Source organism: Diabrotica virgifera, chromosome 7, assembly GCF_917563875.1.
Source record: "Diabrotica virgifera virgifera chromosome 7, PGI_DIABVI_V3a".
Taxonomy (NCBI): domain Eukaryota; kingdom Metazoa; phylum Arthropoda; class Insecta; order Coleoptera; family Chrysomelidae; genus Diabrotica; species Diabrotica virgifera.
Window position 1 is genome coordinate 180958533 of NC_065449.1, and position 19107 is coordinate 180977639.

Consider the following 19107-nt stretch of genomic DNA (forward strand, 5'->3'; position numbering starts at 1 on the left):
TTATAATTGGAAATTATTAATTCAGTTAATAAATGTGATAATTTTTTCACTAACTATGTATTCAGTGATTGTAATAATTTATTTGTACAACAAAGACTAATACTCAATCGAGAAAAGAAGAAAAGTGTTAAAGTGATTTTTTAATAATATATTGTTATGGAACGCTTACAATTTTGAACATCTTTAACAACAAAATACTTGGATCACAGAATATATTATCCTGATGTATTCTCTGCTTGGATGTTCCACAAATAATACACAATAAATAACTTTTTATTAAGTTCACGTCTTAACTCAATTATTTATCAAATACACTATATTTCAATAATATTTAATCAATAACTCAACATATTCCCGATGCAATGTCAAATATTTAAAATTGTCACTGATTGTCAGTGTCTGACTGACAATATATGCTGACAATATTATATTCGGCTGAGTGCGTTGTAAGACAAAGATAGATTTGGAAAATATTACCACGGCATTGTGTTTATTTTTTTCGAATCCTGAAAAAACCAATAAATATTTTTGAAAAATTTAAACGCAGAATGAAAGACTAAATTATTACCGAGGGCCGAAAGTCCCTTAGAATAAATAAAAAGTTTATTTTGAATGATATATTTGAAATTAAAAATCACACTAAATTTTCTCTTAGTTTTTCACCCCTGTAACTTATTAAAATAAACAATATAGAAGTTCTCAGGGACTTTCCGCCCTCGCTAATAACGTGATCTTTCATTCTGCGTTTAAATTTTTCAAAAATACTTATTAGTTTTCTCAGGATTCGAAAAAAAATGAATCTCCATTTGAATAGCATTGCAGCCGAAAATACGTTCCGATCCTCTTAATATAAATATGTTAAACCTTAATAAAAACGTAGGTACCTACAGAAATAATTAAAATACATTTAAACTATATATTTTAGCTTCTTTCTACAATCCCGTCTTCCTCACTTTCACTGCCACTGTCGTAGGGTGTAAACACATTAAAATGACATTAATTTCATCTTCGAAATCAGTCATTAAGAATAACAATAAACTGCAATTAGGATCCAAAGTTTCCAAATAAGCAATGAGTTACTCAATACAATGTTATCAGTAATAATTTTAAGCTTATTTAATAGTCTTTGTTATAATTTAATTTAGGTGAACTGACCATCAACAATTATACTTTATTTATTCTCAACTGTAGGACCTGGTAGGACAATATAAAACTTTACTTAAACTTGACTGACAATCAATTTTATATTTTTCTTGACATTACTTCAGAACTGTCTATCTATACTGTCAATACATAAATTAACAACCATAGAACAACATCCACTTTTAATGTTGAATATTCTAACATTCTTAATCTTAACCAAAAAAAGTTATTACGCATATCGGTTATAAAATTGCTGTTTACTTTTCGAAAATGACTATCACTCACAAAAAACAATGAAAAATATTGTTTTACTTGACTGTAACGGGTTAGTTTTAATTTAACATTTTTAGGGACCTACATTTTTAGGACCTTGGTAATGTCCGATTGAAAATTCTTTTGAAGAAAATCGGCATCGCCGCGCTAAAAACTCCCATAAGGATTGTATTGCTGTATGTTCCTGTACTGTAAAGTCAAGGTGGGACAGACATTAGGTCATTATGTTATAAGAGGTGGCAGGCAACTAAGAGATGAGACTTCAAAAGCGAATCTGTCTGATGTCAGGACGACAATTGTCAATGATTGAAGTTTTATGAAATGTTGGTTACGCAGCTACTAAAATTAAAGTTATTTATGGTACAAGCAATAATAACAGCTAACATCAGTGTGTTGGAATTATAAAATTACAAGAACTTAGTGAAAATAAAATATCTAAGATTTATAAAATAATGGGCGAATTTGAAATTCCATAATCATCAATGAGGTGTATATAAATTGATGAAGTAAAGATAGGCAAACCAAAATACAGGAGACGTGTTTTGTGGTTTGTGTTAAAATTAGATAATTAATATTTGTGAACTAACACAAATGATGGTTGATAATTTGTGTTGGTTCACAAATTTTATACCTATTCACAAATTAATATACCTTTTACCAAGAGGAAATTTTTTTATTAAATTTCACTTAAAACTTCAATACTTGGGTCATATAACATGTGGTGACAGATATTAGCTCCTAAAATGAATTATGCAGGGAAAGATTGGCTGAGAAATCTCAGAGAATGGTTTGGATGCAGCTCAACTGAACTCTTTCGGGCTGTAGTCTCAAAAGTTAGAATAGCAATGATGATTGCCAACCTTCGTCGCGGAGATGGCACGTAAAGAAGAAAAAGAATGACTTAAGCGCAAAATAAAAAAAAAACGATTACATGGTCAGTCTTACAATGTAATCTGAACAAAGAAAACGTTTACTACAAAAAAAATTTCAGAAACATCCCAAAAGTAAAATATCTAAATACAAAATAATTGAATTAGTCTTATAAACACACATTGCACTGAATTTATTTCTCACTTTGATTTTTGCAAAAAAAATATTGAACAACTCTCACTTCAAACGTTCAATATCAAACTGATAAATCACTTCAGAAAATGCCATAGCCGCAGGTAAGTATTTTAAAGATAGTCACTCGCACATATCAAAATAGACCAAAGACTAAAGTGTGTACCAAAGAATATTGGTAAAATTTATTAAGACTTTAAAATGCGGCACGGAGTGCCGCTGTGTGGCCACCGGAGGGTGTAATAAAATATTACAAAAACGAGTCTGTACTGCCATTAAGAAGAACAAATACACTTTCCTCAAATTAACTTTTTTATCCCATGCCTAGATTTTGTGTCACATTGGAACTACTAAAATCGATTATCTATAACAAAAAATCGAACTTTACTGACTTGGCAACATTTAGCGCGCTTATTAGTGTAATAATAATTATTATGACAATATTGTACCTTCGTTTTTGATAGTATAGTGTCACGTACTGCTGACGCATTGTTGCCGCACTGTTGAAAGTACGCAGAACTTTTGAAAACAAAATATTGATGACGCGCTGATGTAGCCTCTTAAGGGACTTTCCTAGTGTAAAAGTACGAAATTCATATACTTTTTTTGGAAATTTCTAAAATAAAAAGTGCTATACCAATTGTTTTAAAAATTTGCATGAGCATTTATTAGAAAAAGAAGTACATAAGTCAATGTTCATAAAAAATATTGAAAATTAAACGATTTATTTGCCATCTACTGGCACCGTGAAAATAAAAACATAGCTCCACTGCTGCAGTAATTGAGACTAATAGAGATCCTGAAACATAAAATTTCAAAGTTATTATTAAAGTATGAGTTATTTTCTATACCATCAACTAGGGGTTTTTTGATCGGATAAAATGTCAACTTAGCGGTTTTTGAAACTGAAAATGTTTTAGCTAATTAAAAAAATTTTTTCAACACTTCGTCATTTTTCCAAATTTTAATATTTTTAAAAAATCCTAGTTGATGGTATAGGAAATAACTTATATTTCAATAATCACTTTAAAAATTTTTCAGGATCTCTATTAGTCCCAATCATTGCAGCAGTGGAGCAATGTTTTTATTTTCACGGTGCCAGTAGATGGCGGATAAATCGTTTCATTTTCAATATTTTTTAGAATAGCACTTTTTATTTTAGAAATTCCCAAGAAAGTATATGAATTTCGTACTTTTACACTAGGATAGCCTCTTAAATACCGAACAGCGATAGAGTATAGTGAATAATAATTAATTAATAGCTGTAAAATTCACTTACTTCAGACTGTTCGTTTTCTCCATCCTCTATCCTACTGGACATCAGCTCCAATTCGTGAGGCTTCAATTTTCTCCTTCGTTTGTATTTTCTAGGACCAATCTGTGGCTGACGTTTCATTGCAGTATTCATATCGCAATGATGAATTAAATGTAAAATTAAATCCTGAGATGTGGCGAACATATCGGAACATACTGAACAACAGAAAGGAGTCATACTGAAAAATAAATAATTAAACATGTAAATAAAAAATAAAACGGAATAATTCCCGAAGGTTGCCTGTATACCATCTAGTTAAATAAAATTTAACGTGAAGGAAAACACTCCCTGGTGTAGTTGGTATATTTTAATAAAAATTTTAAATTTTTAAAAACCCAAAAGGATTACGTTCAAAACGTTTTCGGACTTATTAGTTTTACTTCACGTTCAATTTTAATTAAACATGTATTTCAGGAATAAACTACTATATCTTCTACCGAATTATATTTTATGAATGAATGGGAAATAGTATATTGTACAACAAGAGAGAAAAAAGACATATTTCTCACAAGCGCAGAAGTTTGTTGGCACGAGCTGAGGCACGAGGCGAGTGCCAACAAATCGAGCAAGAGAGAAATATGTCATTTTCTCTCGTGTTGTACACTGTACTTTTTCTATGGATGCGTTTTTGTCAAGAGTTTTAAAACTTCAAAATTAAATAATTTAGGTGCTTTTAGGTATATTATATGCCTAAATTGAAATAAAATACATATATACACATAGGTATTTAATATTCTTAATATTTATATACTTTATTTATTTAAAATTATAATCCACAGTTAAACAGTCTTAAAAGGTAATTTTTGATAAGTTTTGACAAGTTGTTTGACAAAAATAATAATTGTATTTGTATTGTGCATGTTACCATGGAAATGGCGATCATATGTACGTAAACCAGCGGTGAACCCGTGAGAAAAAATATTTCTCACTGCAATGGCCGACTTTTCTCACTGCCTGAGAAATTGTTCGTTTTGAATGTATGTAAGTAGTGAGAGAAGTTGCACATTTTATAGCATCCATAGAAAAAAGGTATTTTTGAAGTTTGTAAAAGTTTTTAATTTTCTAACTGAGCGCTTCCGGCTTACAAAGCCATCTTCAGATCTATGGTCAAAGGTTTTAAAGTACCATTATAAAGAAAGATCCTATTTTTTGAATTCAAAAAATTCCTTATGCAGTTTCAAAAACTTGGGCAGAGGTTATATGTAAAAATTAAAAACTTGTACCTAATTCAGAATGTTATAATATTATGCTTATTTCGATGTGTCCCCATACTTGGGCTGCTTTTTAAATGACCACCAGATCCAGGCATTTTTTCCGATTTTTATAACAATAATTTTCGATAAATTTCAATAATATAAAACACGTGCTCGCTTTATAAGTTTTAGAACCCAACTGTCGAGTTGTAGCTGCACAGGTCAGGCGTCGCGCGCGTTGTTATGTACAAACGAATTTTAGCTCAGGTATTAATACAGCTTTATCTTTAATTAATTTTATTTCGAATTTCTTAATAAACTTTTAGGACACTATTTCTGAGGAATATTTTAGGTAACAAAAATAGTTTGTTTTTCTAATTTAGAAAGTAATAGCCCCCTTAAACTTACCTATTGGAATACTTTGGATCTGGTCCCGAATGATGCGATCGTATGTGTTCTCGTAACACAACTCGTTGATTGAATGCTCTTGGACAAACTGCGCAAGCATAAGGCTTCTCACCTGTGTGTATCCGTTCATGTTTCCGGAGAGTCCCTCCATCTGCGAATGCTTTCCAACAATACTTACATCCATATGGTCGTTCACCTAAGAATGATAGAATAAATTAATAAAACTATTATTACGTCTCTAGAAGATATTTGTGAGAATATTTAATAATAATAATTAGCGCGTCCAATAACTTGACCACCACACGTCCTTAAGTGGGTGATCGACATGCGAGCCATAATACCGCGGTTTTAAGAACGACGGTTTTACTCGCGGCTCGTTGATGCTGATCGACTAGCGAGCAAAACAGTCGCGTCAACCGTCCACAGCCAACATGTCGTAACCTTGTTACTTTCTTTCCTGTAGGAAACTCGCAATGATTGAATTTTTTTCTTGGCATCGGCTCCAGTTGAGTTGGCTTCATGTTTTTTACGATATTTAAGAGTTTAACATATGCGGTAAGTCGAATTGCTTTGTTTTTGTACTCTGGCGATTTACATTTCCATAAACAAGAAGAGTCTCGTATGCAATATATAAATTCTAATAAAAAGTCGTGGCTGAGAGTTCGCATATCCATGATTAAAAACTGGCCTTTTCACTTCAACGGTCCCCGAAAACTGCCGGCTTGGCTCGCCAGTGATACACGCGCGGTTTTGAACGACGAGCCAAGAAAAAAATAAAACAAACTGACGAGCCACGAGCCAGGCTTGTCGGTAAATAAAACCGCGGTATTGCAATGATACACTGGCGAGCTTTACCGACGAGCCACAAAACCGCGGTTTTACTCGTCTGTCGATCAGGGCCTTTAGATTTCCTTTATTTATTTTTCTCATATAACTAATGCTAAGTTATGGGCTATTCCACGAATATACGACTGTCTTGGATTATCGCGACAACGAATATTTTAGTGTGCAACATAAAAAGTGCGAAAGTAAATGGCTCTAATAATTGTACCAATAAACAACAATGTATTTTGCAATTTACTTTCGTTCTTCATAATTTGTACAGTAAAATATTCGTTGTTGAGATACTCCACAACAGTCGTATGTTCGTGGAATAGGGTATAAATAAAGTAGTTGATAACGCATCTCCTTGTTTTAGTCCTTTATTTACAATTATTTCTTCCGTTTCGCCTTTTTGTATTGTCTAACAGTAGTATAGATATGGGAATTTGACTTCACTTTGACGTTAGAGTGGCCTCAGAGGGGCCTTTTAGTAATTGATGAGAAAATAGAAAGAATTAGGAAAATACGTGACAGTATTCGTTGAAATGAAAAAGAAAAGGATATTAGCGATGGAAAGATATGTAGTAATTAATGAGATAAAAGCTGCCAGAAGAGCGTTATAAAATATGAGAAATGGGAAAGACCAGTAAAAAAAGGGAAGACATAGAGGGAGACTTCTTACAGACATTATCGGTAAATTAGATTACTATTGGTATAACCCAAGATAGGGAGAAATGTAACTAGCGAAGCTGATCCCGCATAGAAATAAAGACAGGGAATGATGACGATTGATAATAATAAAATATGTTAAGAGACATTACAATAACCGAATCACAATGTGATTCAATTTCACAAGATAAAAAAACAACATTTCAACAAATTCAGTTCTTTACTGAGTGCAGTTCTTTATACTGCAGAAATAAGAGTGAGAATTGAAAAAGCACGTGCCAACTTCGTGAAAATGAAAAAGGTTTTATGCAGCAAAGATCTGACATTGGCACTCAGACTAAGACTAATTAAATGTTACGTACACAATGTGCTTTACTACGGAGCAGAATCGTGGACATTAAATCAAAATGCAATAAACCGACTTAACGCGTTTGAAATGTGGACATTTAGAAGAGTGTGTTAAGGATTTAACATAAATGGACTAGCATAATAAAGTTAACATAATAACGGACTTAACATAAATGCAACAAAGACAAAGTTACTTGTGGTTAGTAAACAAGACGTCGGCCCTATGCAACTAATTGTCAGTGATGAGTCAATAACAAAAGTTAACCATTTTAAATACCTAGGATGTTGGATAAACGAGACACTAAATCCGGATGAAGAAATTAAAATTCGTATAGAAATTGCAAGAGGAGCATTTATGAAACTTAGATTTATTCTGAGCAACTCTCAGCTGAACTTACAACTAAAAATCAAGTTCCTAAAATGTTATGTGTATCCTGTTTTACTATATGGATGTGAAACCTGGATCATGAAGGTTAACATGATGAACAAATTAGAAGCCTTTGAGATCTGGTCGTATCATAGAATGCTCAGAATATCTTGGGTTCAACGCATTTCAAACAGAGAGGTCTTGAACAGAGTAGGTCAAGGCGAAGGTGACTTAATTAAGATGATAAAAAAGAGAAAACTTGAATATCTGGGGCATATAATGAGAGGTAGCAGATACAGGATGCTGCAGTTAATACTCAATGGAAAGATCGACGGAAAAAGAGGAATTGGTCGAAAGAAATATTCATGGCTCCGAAACCTTCGTCAATGGACTGGCTTATCAGCAGATCAATTGTTACATGCCGCACAAGATCGAGAACGATATCGGCAAATTGTTATGGAAGCTACCCACGCCTACGGCACGGTACTTAAAGAAGAAGAAGTTAAGGATTTCATGGATAGATAGAGTCACGAATATATAGCCCGGGAGGTAGTGTCAAATTTAACCGGAGCATTTTAGCATAGCTGTTTTCTTTTCATTTAGTTAGGTGTTCAAAGCTTATTAACAAATGATGTGTCAGCTGGCCCAAAACCGGGTATTATAGACAAGAAAAGGTAAAATGTGAAACTTGATGGAAAAACGCTACAACTTAGATGTCAAATATTTATCTCCGTGACTTACGTGTATAATAGGCAAGAATACCTAGCTACTGGCTTTCACCCAGACGACTCGGGTTCAATTCCTGGCCTTAAAAACCTTTTCTGTTTTTAAAATTAACATTTTGATTTGAAAAATAATTATTTTTTGATAATACCACGTTTTTATTATTTATACGACACAATATAAAAATATCATAATATTATTATGATTGACCTCCTTAATAAACAAAGTTGTTGTACATAATCCCCTAAAGCTTCCTTAGTTAGTACGACCAATCTAAGTGAAAAAGGGGGTTACCCCCCCTCCGACGTTCTTTTTTATTTTTTTGGACCCTAATTTTTCACTTTTCTATCATCAACCCCTTATTAATCTAAATATTTCCTTGTTCTCTATAGTCTATAATATATAAAAATGAATGTTTGTCTGTATGCTCCTTATCGAATCGTAAACTATGCATTTGATCGTATTATGATGACCTCAAGCAACCCGGGGAGGTTTCTGAGTTAATACGACCAATCTAAGTAATCATTATTTACGCAGACACCTCAAAAACAATATTGTTTATGAGAAAAAAGTATACGCAATATTTTTGAGTATTTTTTGGCTTTCTGGTAATTTTTAGGTATTTAACTTTTAAACATTATTTTTTAGTTCTAAGGCGGTACGAACTTTGCCGGGTCAGCTAGTTAATAATAAAAAAATATTCTTGAACTATGTATGTAGTTTAGCAAAGATTAAAAAGTATACCTAAATCATTAATTTATGAATTTTAGATTGTCAGAAAAAAGCGTCAGCTGAATATATGATCAAATGCAAAGTTTAAGATTCTATAAAAGACACAAGACTTTTTTATAATGTGTCGTATAAATAATAAAAACGTGGTATTATCAAAAAATAATTATTTTTCAAATCAAAACGTCAATTTTAAAAACAAAAAAGATTTTCAGGGCCAGGAATTGAACCCAAGTCGTCTGGATGAAAGCCAGTAGCTAGGTATTCTTGGCTATTATACACGTAAGTCACGGAGATAAATATTTGACATATAAGTTGTAGCGGTTTTCCATCAAGTTTCACATTTTACCTTTTCTTGCCTAAAATCCCCGGTTTTGGGCCAGCTGACACATGATTTGATAATAAGCTTTGGAACATCTAACTAAATAAAAAGAAAACAGCCATGCTAAATGCTCCGGTTAAATTTGACACTACCTCGCGGACTAATAGCACTGTTAAGGAGAATTGGCAGAGAGATGGAAATTGAAAACACAATAAAAGGGAGGAAATTGAAATATCTCGAACATGTGAGAGACGCGAAAGATCTAACATGTTGAGACTCATAATTCAAGGAAAAATAGAAGGTAGGAGAAGCGTAGGAAGAAGACCCGTTCTCTGGTTAAGGAACCTGAGCGAATGCAGCTCTTTGGTTGCAGCTAAACCTGAGAGAATGCAGTCTTTGGTTGCAGCTGAACGCAACTGTTCAGAGTAGCTGCCTCGAAGGTCAAAATAGCCATGATGATTGCCAACCTTCGTCGCGGAGATGGCACTTAAAGAAGAAGAAGTTCTTTGCATTACATATTCGAAAACAGAAGGTCTGACAACAACGCAAACAACATGTGAAGTCGTCATCATCAACAGCTTTATAATTCAAAAACGAATAACCATTTTCAACTTACTTTTCACTTAGTCTTTAGCTTTATAATTATTTTTTAGAAGTTTCTGAAATAATTCCGGCATTTTATATACACTGCGCGTCATAGAAAACGGGCATCCTAAAAAATAGGTCATTTTTGATGTCGCGTATCTCCTAAACCTGTTGTCCGAATTAAGTGATTTTTTGAATATGTTATAGCGTTACTGTTTGTCAATATCCCTGTAATAATATTTTTGCTAAACAGGTAAATTTTCATTGTATACCGGGTGTACGAATCAAACTGTGATTTTTTCTCAAAGTTCGCAACACCCTGTGGAATATTCTAGCATTTATAAAATACTGAAATTAAAACCCAACTATAGCCTCAGGCTTTCTTAACATTCTGTTTTTTGATTCATTCGCTTATGTTGGATAATACAAAACTTATGTACTTTAACAACTAGGCATGTTCTTTATCAGTACAGGGTGTTTCTAAAGGAGTACGACAAACTTTAAGGGATAATTCTGCATGAAAAAATAATGACAGTTTGCTTTATAAACATATGTCCGCAAATGCTTCGTTTCCGACATACAGGATGTTGAATTTTTCTTACAAACTGACGATTTATTTATTGCCCTAAAAGCGGTTGAGATATTATGCAAATTAAATTTGGTAGGTTTAGGGAGATAGTTATTGCGCATTTTTTGATATGCAATTAAGAATTTTATATTCTCCATTGGCGCGCATACGGGTCATCTGCGCGTCAGAGAAAACGGGACAACCACAATTATATTTTCAATACATTTATTATTTTCTTAAAATTTTGCTTGTTTTCGCTTAATTACTAATGATATTACTAGATTACGTGCTACAAGAGTAACTGAAACAATACACAGTAGATTTAATTTGATCTAAATAGGAAAAATATACAAAAATTTCTTAAATTTTGCGTGTGGCCCGTTTTCTCTGACGCGCAGTGTATTATCCAACATAAGCGAATGAATCAAAAAACAGAATGTTAAGAAAACCTGAGGCTATAGTTGTTTTAATTTCAGCATTTTATAAATGCTGGAATATTCCACAGGGTGTTTCGAACTTTGAGAAAAAAACAGTTTGATTCGTACTCTCGGTATACAATGAAAATTTACCTGTTTAGCAATAATATTATTACACGGATATTGACAAACAATAAGGCTATAACATATTCAAAAAATACGCCACATCAAAAATGACCCATTTTTTAGAGTGCCCGTTTTCTATGACGCGCAGTGTATTTGCTATCGTGTTAAAATCATACTAGTACAAATAGCTTCCATAATAAAAAATTAACCGTAAACAGCCAATCTAATTTTTCGTCACCTGTATGTATCCTAATATGTATTTGTTGTGAACTCCTGGATCCAAAAGTCTTCCCGCACTCCCTACATGGAAATTGTCTACCGGAAACACTACTATGACTATGCCTGTGATTCATTAACGTCCTGCCATCGGAAAACTCATCACCACAAACATCACAGGTAACGACTTTATTTCTATGGGAAAACATGTGTCGTTTGAGACGAGCTTTACTGTGGAAAGTTTTGTCGCACTTCGTACACGCAAACATCTGAAAAAATATATATTTTTGAAAAGATGCATCCATATTTTAATATACACACTCATGACAAAAATATCGAATATTTTGAAATTATCATGTGAAGTGAAATTTTTTGTGCTGCAATTATTAGCCCTTCCAGTATCATAGGAATAAGAGTTCTTTTCCAAATGCGATGTTTTAAAGTGTCATTAATGCTCGATCAGATTTAAAACTGATTATGGGCTATACGAAGGACAATACAGTACGTAAATCGTTCAGCTGGACAAAGGGAATATTTACATTGTATTAAATTTATTATTTATAGTTATCTCAATGTACTTTGAGATAATTGTGACAACTGCGCTAACCTGGGTTAGTTAAAGCTTCTGTTCGAGTACGAGTTCATAAATAAATCAAAAACCAAGATTATGATTAATGAGTTATTAATCATTCTACTTTAATTTTTAAAATACTTTTTATTTAAAAACTAATTTAAAAATTAAACGGTCATAGTTTTCCCATTCCCTTAGACCAAAATATTTAGCTACTACATTGTCATGTTTTGACGTTTATTTGTGTCAGTCGAAATGAATTGTCAATTTTGAGGTTAATAACCTTTAATGCAAAACAACCATTTTGTCATCGAGAGAGCGCAGTTGACACAATTATCTCACTGTATATTCCCTATGTCCAGCTGAACGATTTACGTACTGTATAATCTTTTAAATTGAATCTCATCAAGGTAAGTATTCACTACTCTAGCGACACGAATACGTGCGTTATCCTGCACTAACACGAATCTGTCATATCGAATACGGCAAATGGCAAGACATGATTTTCTAAAATGTTTTTAATGTACATGTCAGCTGTCATTCGTCCAATCACTTCCACAAGTGTGATATGTCCTTTCCAAGCAATATATACTATAGCACTATGTTGCCACCACCAAAACTAACGCTCTGTATGAGGTTGCAACGGGCATACCGGTTGCCAACTCTTCTGTAGAAGAAATTTCGTCAATGTGGCTTCCCTACGGGGAAAGTTATGCCAGTTAGAACCTCATACAGAGCTTTAGTTTTGGTGGTGGCGGCATAGTGCTATGGAGCGGTATTGCTTGGAAAGGACATACTGAACTTGTGGAGGTGATTGGGAGAATGATAGCTGGCATGTACAGTGTACGTTGAAAACATTTTAGAAGATCATGTTTTGCCATTTGCCAACCATATTGAATATGACACATTCGGGCTAATGCACGTCCTCATGTCGCTAGAATAGTGAATACTTATCTTGATTGGATTAAATTTAAAGTTATATTGGCCACCATATAGCCCATAGCAGATTTAATTCCGATCGAACACATGAACACTTTAAAATATCGCATTCGGAAAAGAAATCCTATTCCTATGACATTGGGAGGGCCAAGGATTGCAGCACAAAAAAATTCACTTTTTTTGTGTATGATTGTAATAGGCTTAACTTATATTAAGTAGCTTGATATTTAGAACTTTAATTAGATTTTTATTATCACGATCTAGAAGAGTATGTGACAAAGATTCGAATAAAACCAAAAGGTAAATTTTACAAAACTTCCATAAAACTGAGTAACATATGAATGCTGACTATATAAAAAGAAAGAACAACGAATGTACGTTGTGGAAATGAAAATACACTTGCGATCATAAAAAGCGGGTCACTCGATGATTTATTCAAGTTAGATGTCTCGAATTTTTTAAGCCTGTTGTCCGATTTGATTGATTTTTTTAATATGGTATAGCCTTATTCTTTAACAATATCGCTATAATAATATTGTTGCTAGACAGGTAAATTGTCATTGTATACCGGGTTTAACACTCATAGTGTGTTTATTCCTCAAAGCTCGGAACACCCTGTGGAATGTTTTAGCATAGATAAAATATTGACATTAAAACTCGATTGTAGCCTTAGGCTTTCTTAACATTTTCTTTTTTGCTTTATGTTGGGTAATAAAAAAGTTAGGCACGTTAACAGCTAATGCACGTAATGTTCTTCATCAATACAGGGTGTTTCTAAATAAGCGCGACAAACTTTAAGGGGTAATTCTGCATGAAAAAATGATGATCGTTTGCTTTATAAACGTATGACCGCAAATTATTCGGTTTCGAGATACGGGATGTTGAATTTTTTCTTAAAAACTGACGGACGATTTATTTATTGCTCTAAAACTGCTTCCGATATGCAAATGAACTTTGGTAGGTGTTAAGAGGTAGTTATGACGCATTTTTTGACATACAATTTAGAATTTCATATTCACCATTGGCGTGCATACGGGATGTATCTGAAATGTTTATACCCGTATGAACGCCAATGGTGAATATAGAATTATTAATTGTATGTCAAAAAATGCACAATAACTGCCTCTTAAAAATTACCAAATTTTATTTGCATATCTCTACGGGTTTTAGAGCAATAAATAAATCATCAGTTTGTAAGAAAAACTTCAACATCCCGTATCTCAAAAACGAAGCATTTGCAGACATATGTTTATAAAGCAAACTGTCATTATTTTTTCATGCAGAATTACTCCTTAAAGTTTGTCGCACTTATTTAGAAACACCCTGTATTGATAAAGAACATGGCTAGTTATCAACGTGCCTAACTTTTTTATTGTCCAACATAAACAAATAAATCAAAAAAGAAAATGTTAAGAAAGTCTAAGGCTACATTCCACACGATGTTCCGAATTTTGAGGAATGAACACTTTATGATTGTTACACCCGATATACAATGACAATTTACCTGTGTAGCTACAATATTATTATAGTGATATTGTTAAAGAATAAGGCTATAACATACTAAAAAAATCACTCAAATCGGACAACAGGTTTAGAAAATTCGAGACATCTAACTTGAATAATTCATCGAGTGACCCGCTTTTTATGATCGCAAGTGTATTTACATGAATGAGTAAAATCAAATATTTTGGGTTACCTAATACCCACTCAAAAATTTGTTATCCGAACAAAGTCAAGTTTAACCCTAAATGTTTCAAATATCTGTTTTCAACATAATACTTTCAATACAAGCTTCTATATTTCAATATTCTAATCTCTCATGATTTCCAGTATTACCATTTTTATACATACGTAAGTTATACATATATTAAATATAATTTGCATTACCAGAGTAAAAACTACATTCAGGGTTTTTGAAGAAAATGTTTATGTTCATAAAAAACCCAGTTTTTAACTATTTGACAATTGAAAATATGTTTTTTCGTTTTGAAAGATTATCTTTTTCAAAAAATGTCATTAGACGTCAAAATCTACTTCTGTATTTTGTTTTGGCCTCTTTCCACATAGCCAATATATCAATGTTAGGTTGTTTTTATACAAGTATTCAATCAATGTATACGTACACTCTCTGTCCTTACATTCGCCGCTTCGCAAGAACGTAGACTTAAGTAAAAAAAGACGATTTTAGAGGAGAGGCATTTTAAATATCTATGGATATGATTATTAGGGCAGTCAATGAGGGTATTTGGCTCCGAATTCCATCCTACTATATCGATTTACTTGATATTTTCACAGTAAGTAGGGAATAGCGCAAGAAACAAAGTCTACCCTATGCCGATGTGCACTTTTATCTTGGGGGTGGTTCCCACCCCTTCTCGGGGGTGAAAAATGTTTTGGTTAAAATAGAAGAGTGGAAGCGGCTAGAGAACCTAATTTTAAACAAAAACTGTTCTATAATTATTTTTTGAAAACTCAATACTTTTTGAGATATTCGTGGTTGAAAATTGGCCATTTTCATTGAAAAATGACACCTTTTCGGACGGATTTTTGCGAATACCTTAAAAACTATGGATCTAACAAAAAAACTATATAAAATATTTCTGTAGGTTATAAAAAAACAAAGAAATTCGTTCCTTCATAAATCTTCTAGTTAAAATACAAAGAGGGATATGGTAGGTAAGAAGAGTTTGTTTTTTTGCTGCATGCTCAGATCGGTGTATTCAACTTGAAATAACAGAGAAACGGTCGATTTTAGGTGTATAATGATTATTACATTCAAACATTACATTTAATTACATTCAAACTAAGCGAGATATTCTGCAAAAAAGTTGATGACTAATGTATTGTAATAAGAAATGAGAAGTATTATATTTAACCCCTCATCCATCAGAATTTAAATACATCGTTTTCCTTCTGCAATACTTTTTATTATAGTGTTATTTCTATGTTAAAAAAAGTTGGACTGGTTTGAAATAAATGGTTTTTGAAAAAAAAAAAGATCAAATTATAGAGCATTTTAAAATTTTCTTAAAAATCTTCCTTTTTCTCCATGTAACTCGAAAATGATGAGATACGAAAAAAAGATACCACTCAAAAATGTAGGGTTTTTCAGATAACAATTTCCATTTTATTTTTCATTACTGCATCTCTTATCATTTTCAAGTTACATGGAGAAAAAGTAAGATTTTTAAGAAAATTAAAAAATGCGTTCTATAATTTGATCTTTTTTTTCTTCAAAAAACCATTCACTATACGTCCAACTTTTTGAACATATAAATAACACTATAATAAAAGGTATTATAGAAGGAAAACGATGCATTTATATTTTGGTGGATGGGGGGTTAAAATTACTTCTCATTTTTTCTTAAAACACATTAGTTATCGATTTTGTTTGCAGCAAATCTTGCTTAGTTTTAATGTAATGTACCTTTAATAAAGCTCATTGTAAAGGTCTTTTCAAGCACTACAAAAGGTATTGGTAGCATTACACACCTAAAATCGACCGTTTCTCTGTTATTTCAAGTTGAATACACCAATTTGGGAATGTACCAAAAAACAAACTATTTTCACCTACCATCTCCTTTTGTATTATAACTAGAAGATTTATGAAGGCAAGTGTCTCTTTGTTCTTTTATAACCTACAAAAATGTTAAATATAGTTTTTTAGTTAGATATAGTTTTTAAAGTATTCGCAAAAAACGGTTCGAAAAGGTTTCAATGAAAATGGCCAATTTTCAACCACGAATAACTCAAAAAGTATTGAGTTTTCAAAAAAAAAATTATAGAACAGTTTTTGCTTAGAATTAGGTTCTCTAACGAATTCCGTGGTAATTTTAACCAGAAAATTTTCCACCCCTCAGTAGTGGTGGGAACCACCCCCCAAGATAAAAGCACACATCGGCATAGGGTAGACTTTGAATTAGGAGATAAGTAGAGGGTAGGCCCAAAATTTCATTAAAATCCATGCAGTAGGATATAATTCGGAGGTAATATCCTATTCTTGCTCCCATTGACTGGCGTATATGAGCATAACTCCGCATAAGTAGTTACTAGTTACTTTAAAGAAATTACCTATACAATTTTGTTAGAAATATATCTAAATACGAACTGTGTTAACTAGATAAATTTATAGTGTTTTTGTTAACCCCTATTACATTTGAGTCTTTTTTCCTCAGAAACATTTACTTCAACTTTGTTAAAAGGCTGACCTAACTAAAAAAGGGTCCTTATTTTAGAGAGAATTTTCACACAAACTAATCGTAAGTATAAGATCAGTCGTCCTTGACGAGAAATAAACACACAAATTGCTTCACATTCTGTGCTATTCTGCGGCGTAACTAACTTGGGTCTGTATTCATACGAAAATGTTAAGTATTTAACTCATTTCGCGCTTAACAAATATAGACACTTGGTGCCATCTCTTAGCGACTATTAATATTAACGTCATAGGTCTTTATTCAAGCGATAGATACTTTTATTTGTAGTAGATCTGCATTAATAAGTCAATTTCGTCAAATTTTGACTTAAGCCGACGTTCTTGAGAAGCGGCGAATATGTCGTCTAAAACTGGACTTTTACTAAGAAAATCGTGGAAAATAGTAAACACAAAGAATCCGTGGAGAAAAGAAATTATTGAATGCGCAACCAAACAAGAGTGAGTGATTATCTCAACATAAGTAACAAAACTTAAAGAAATTCGCTGGATATAGATAATGGCAAAAAGACGAGATATGAACAAGAGGCCATACACTGGAGGCCGTGGAACCACAAACGTAAAAAAGGGAGAAAGCAAATGAAATTGAGAAACGATGTGAAAACACACGCTGGCGCAAAATGAATGCAAACTGCCTATGATCAAGAGGCATGGAAAAAGGAAGATGAGACCGATATCCAAAGATGGATGTTTGAGGCTGTTCTAATATAGATATAATGTAAGCGCAGCCAGTTGAGTCCATGGTTCTTTACCCGTGTGCCATGATTTAAAGCATACGAAATAAGATGGAAATTTACTTCAGGCAACAGCAAGTGACAGAAAGTGGCTATTGCTCCGAGCACGGAGCAAAATAATTTAATATACTGTTATGCTCTGTATTTCTCTCTGTTATGAGATTTATCAGCAAATTCTTAATTTAATTAATTACTCAATTATTTTAATTACTGCTTATGTAAAACAAAACCAAATTTAAATTAAATTTTCTAATAAACTTTATTCTCAGGGCTATTTTATTGTTGATGCTTTACCTTTGGTTTGTGGCTTCTGGTATCTCTAGTTGCTTACTCCATCCAGGACAAAACAGGGAAATTAAACACACTCAATGTCATATAAATGTTAAAAAATATTATTTATTTATCCAATATACCATAAACATAGGATTTAAAAAATATGCTAAAATCTAAATTTGTTGCAACTATTTCTCATCTACTAAATTAAGCTTTAATTCTGATATCTCCTGTTTTAACAAAAAAAAATTTATTTTAATAATTCGTTATTTATTCTTACAAAATTTAATAAAATTTACTTTTCTCTTTTTGAATTGATTACTTATTTCTTCTTTAAAATTTGGACTGACTAATTATGTTATAGAACTGTTCAATACAAAAAATTAAGCAAATATGGTGTGGATATAAACAAACTCTCTCCGTTTCACAAATAATTTGACTAACCTTTTTGTTTCTTCTCTACTTCTTTTCCCGGACTGCGTCGTCCTCGATTCTCCCACACGTACTCTTAGGATGTTGCGAAAGGCCCCTCTCGTCCAAACTACTTCACAAACAAACAAACAGGACTCGCTCGAATTCTCGACTCTGTTTTCTTTCTGCTCGATATCTTGTGCAAATAGATACCAATCGGCTACTGGTTCTAGACAGAAACAGGAATCTTCCTCGGAAACAGGAAAATTATCTTCTCAACCCGGTCAACGATTTCGTTTCAACTTGATTCTGCTCGCAAAGGCCAATTTCACCACTTTACTTCCCACTTTTCAAAAACTGGACTGCTGTCTCCAGATACTCATTACACAGTGCCTATTTTTTCTCTCGTCAAAATCAGACTCAACATTCATCCCTTCCATCCATCATTTTCCACCAATCACAAAACATCCTTTCTACCCACTACACCCATATTATCATTTCTTAAGAACCAATTTAATTTGTATACAACTTTCCAATTTGTTAAATTCTGGGAGACATCAAATTACTTTCGTTGTTTCAAAATGCTAAACAAAAAGCCTTACATTCCAAACTCAATAAATTTGTTTACCGCTTAACCTTCTTAGAATTTTTTATAAAATTTCTTATTGTCCATTGCAAAGC

General features: G+C 32.7%; 1 protein-coding gene across 3 annotated transcripts in view; it reads right to left on the reverse strand.

Annotated features, from left to right (window-relative positions):
• The window catches only part of LOC114326177 (zinc finger protein 345), a 174988-nt gene that overhangs the window by 50374 nt on the left and 105507 nt on the right, over positions 1 to 19107 (reverse strand). For all 3 annotated transcript variants that reach the window (XM_028274441.2, XM_028274439.2, XM_050656490.1), the window contains exons 10-12: positions 11308 to 11554; positions 5395 to 5590; positions 3758 to 3971 (exon numbers count right to left, since the gene is read on the reverse strand). In XM_028274441.2, coding sequence (XP_028130242.1) covers positions 3758 to 3971; positions 5395 to 5590; positions 11308 to 11554 — 657 coding nt within the window. The remainder of the gene's footprint in view (positions 1 to 3757; positions 3972 to 5394; positions 5591 to 11307; positions 11555 to 19107) is intronic.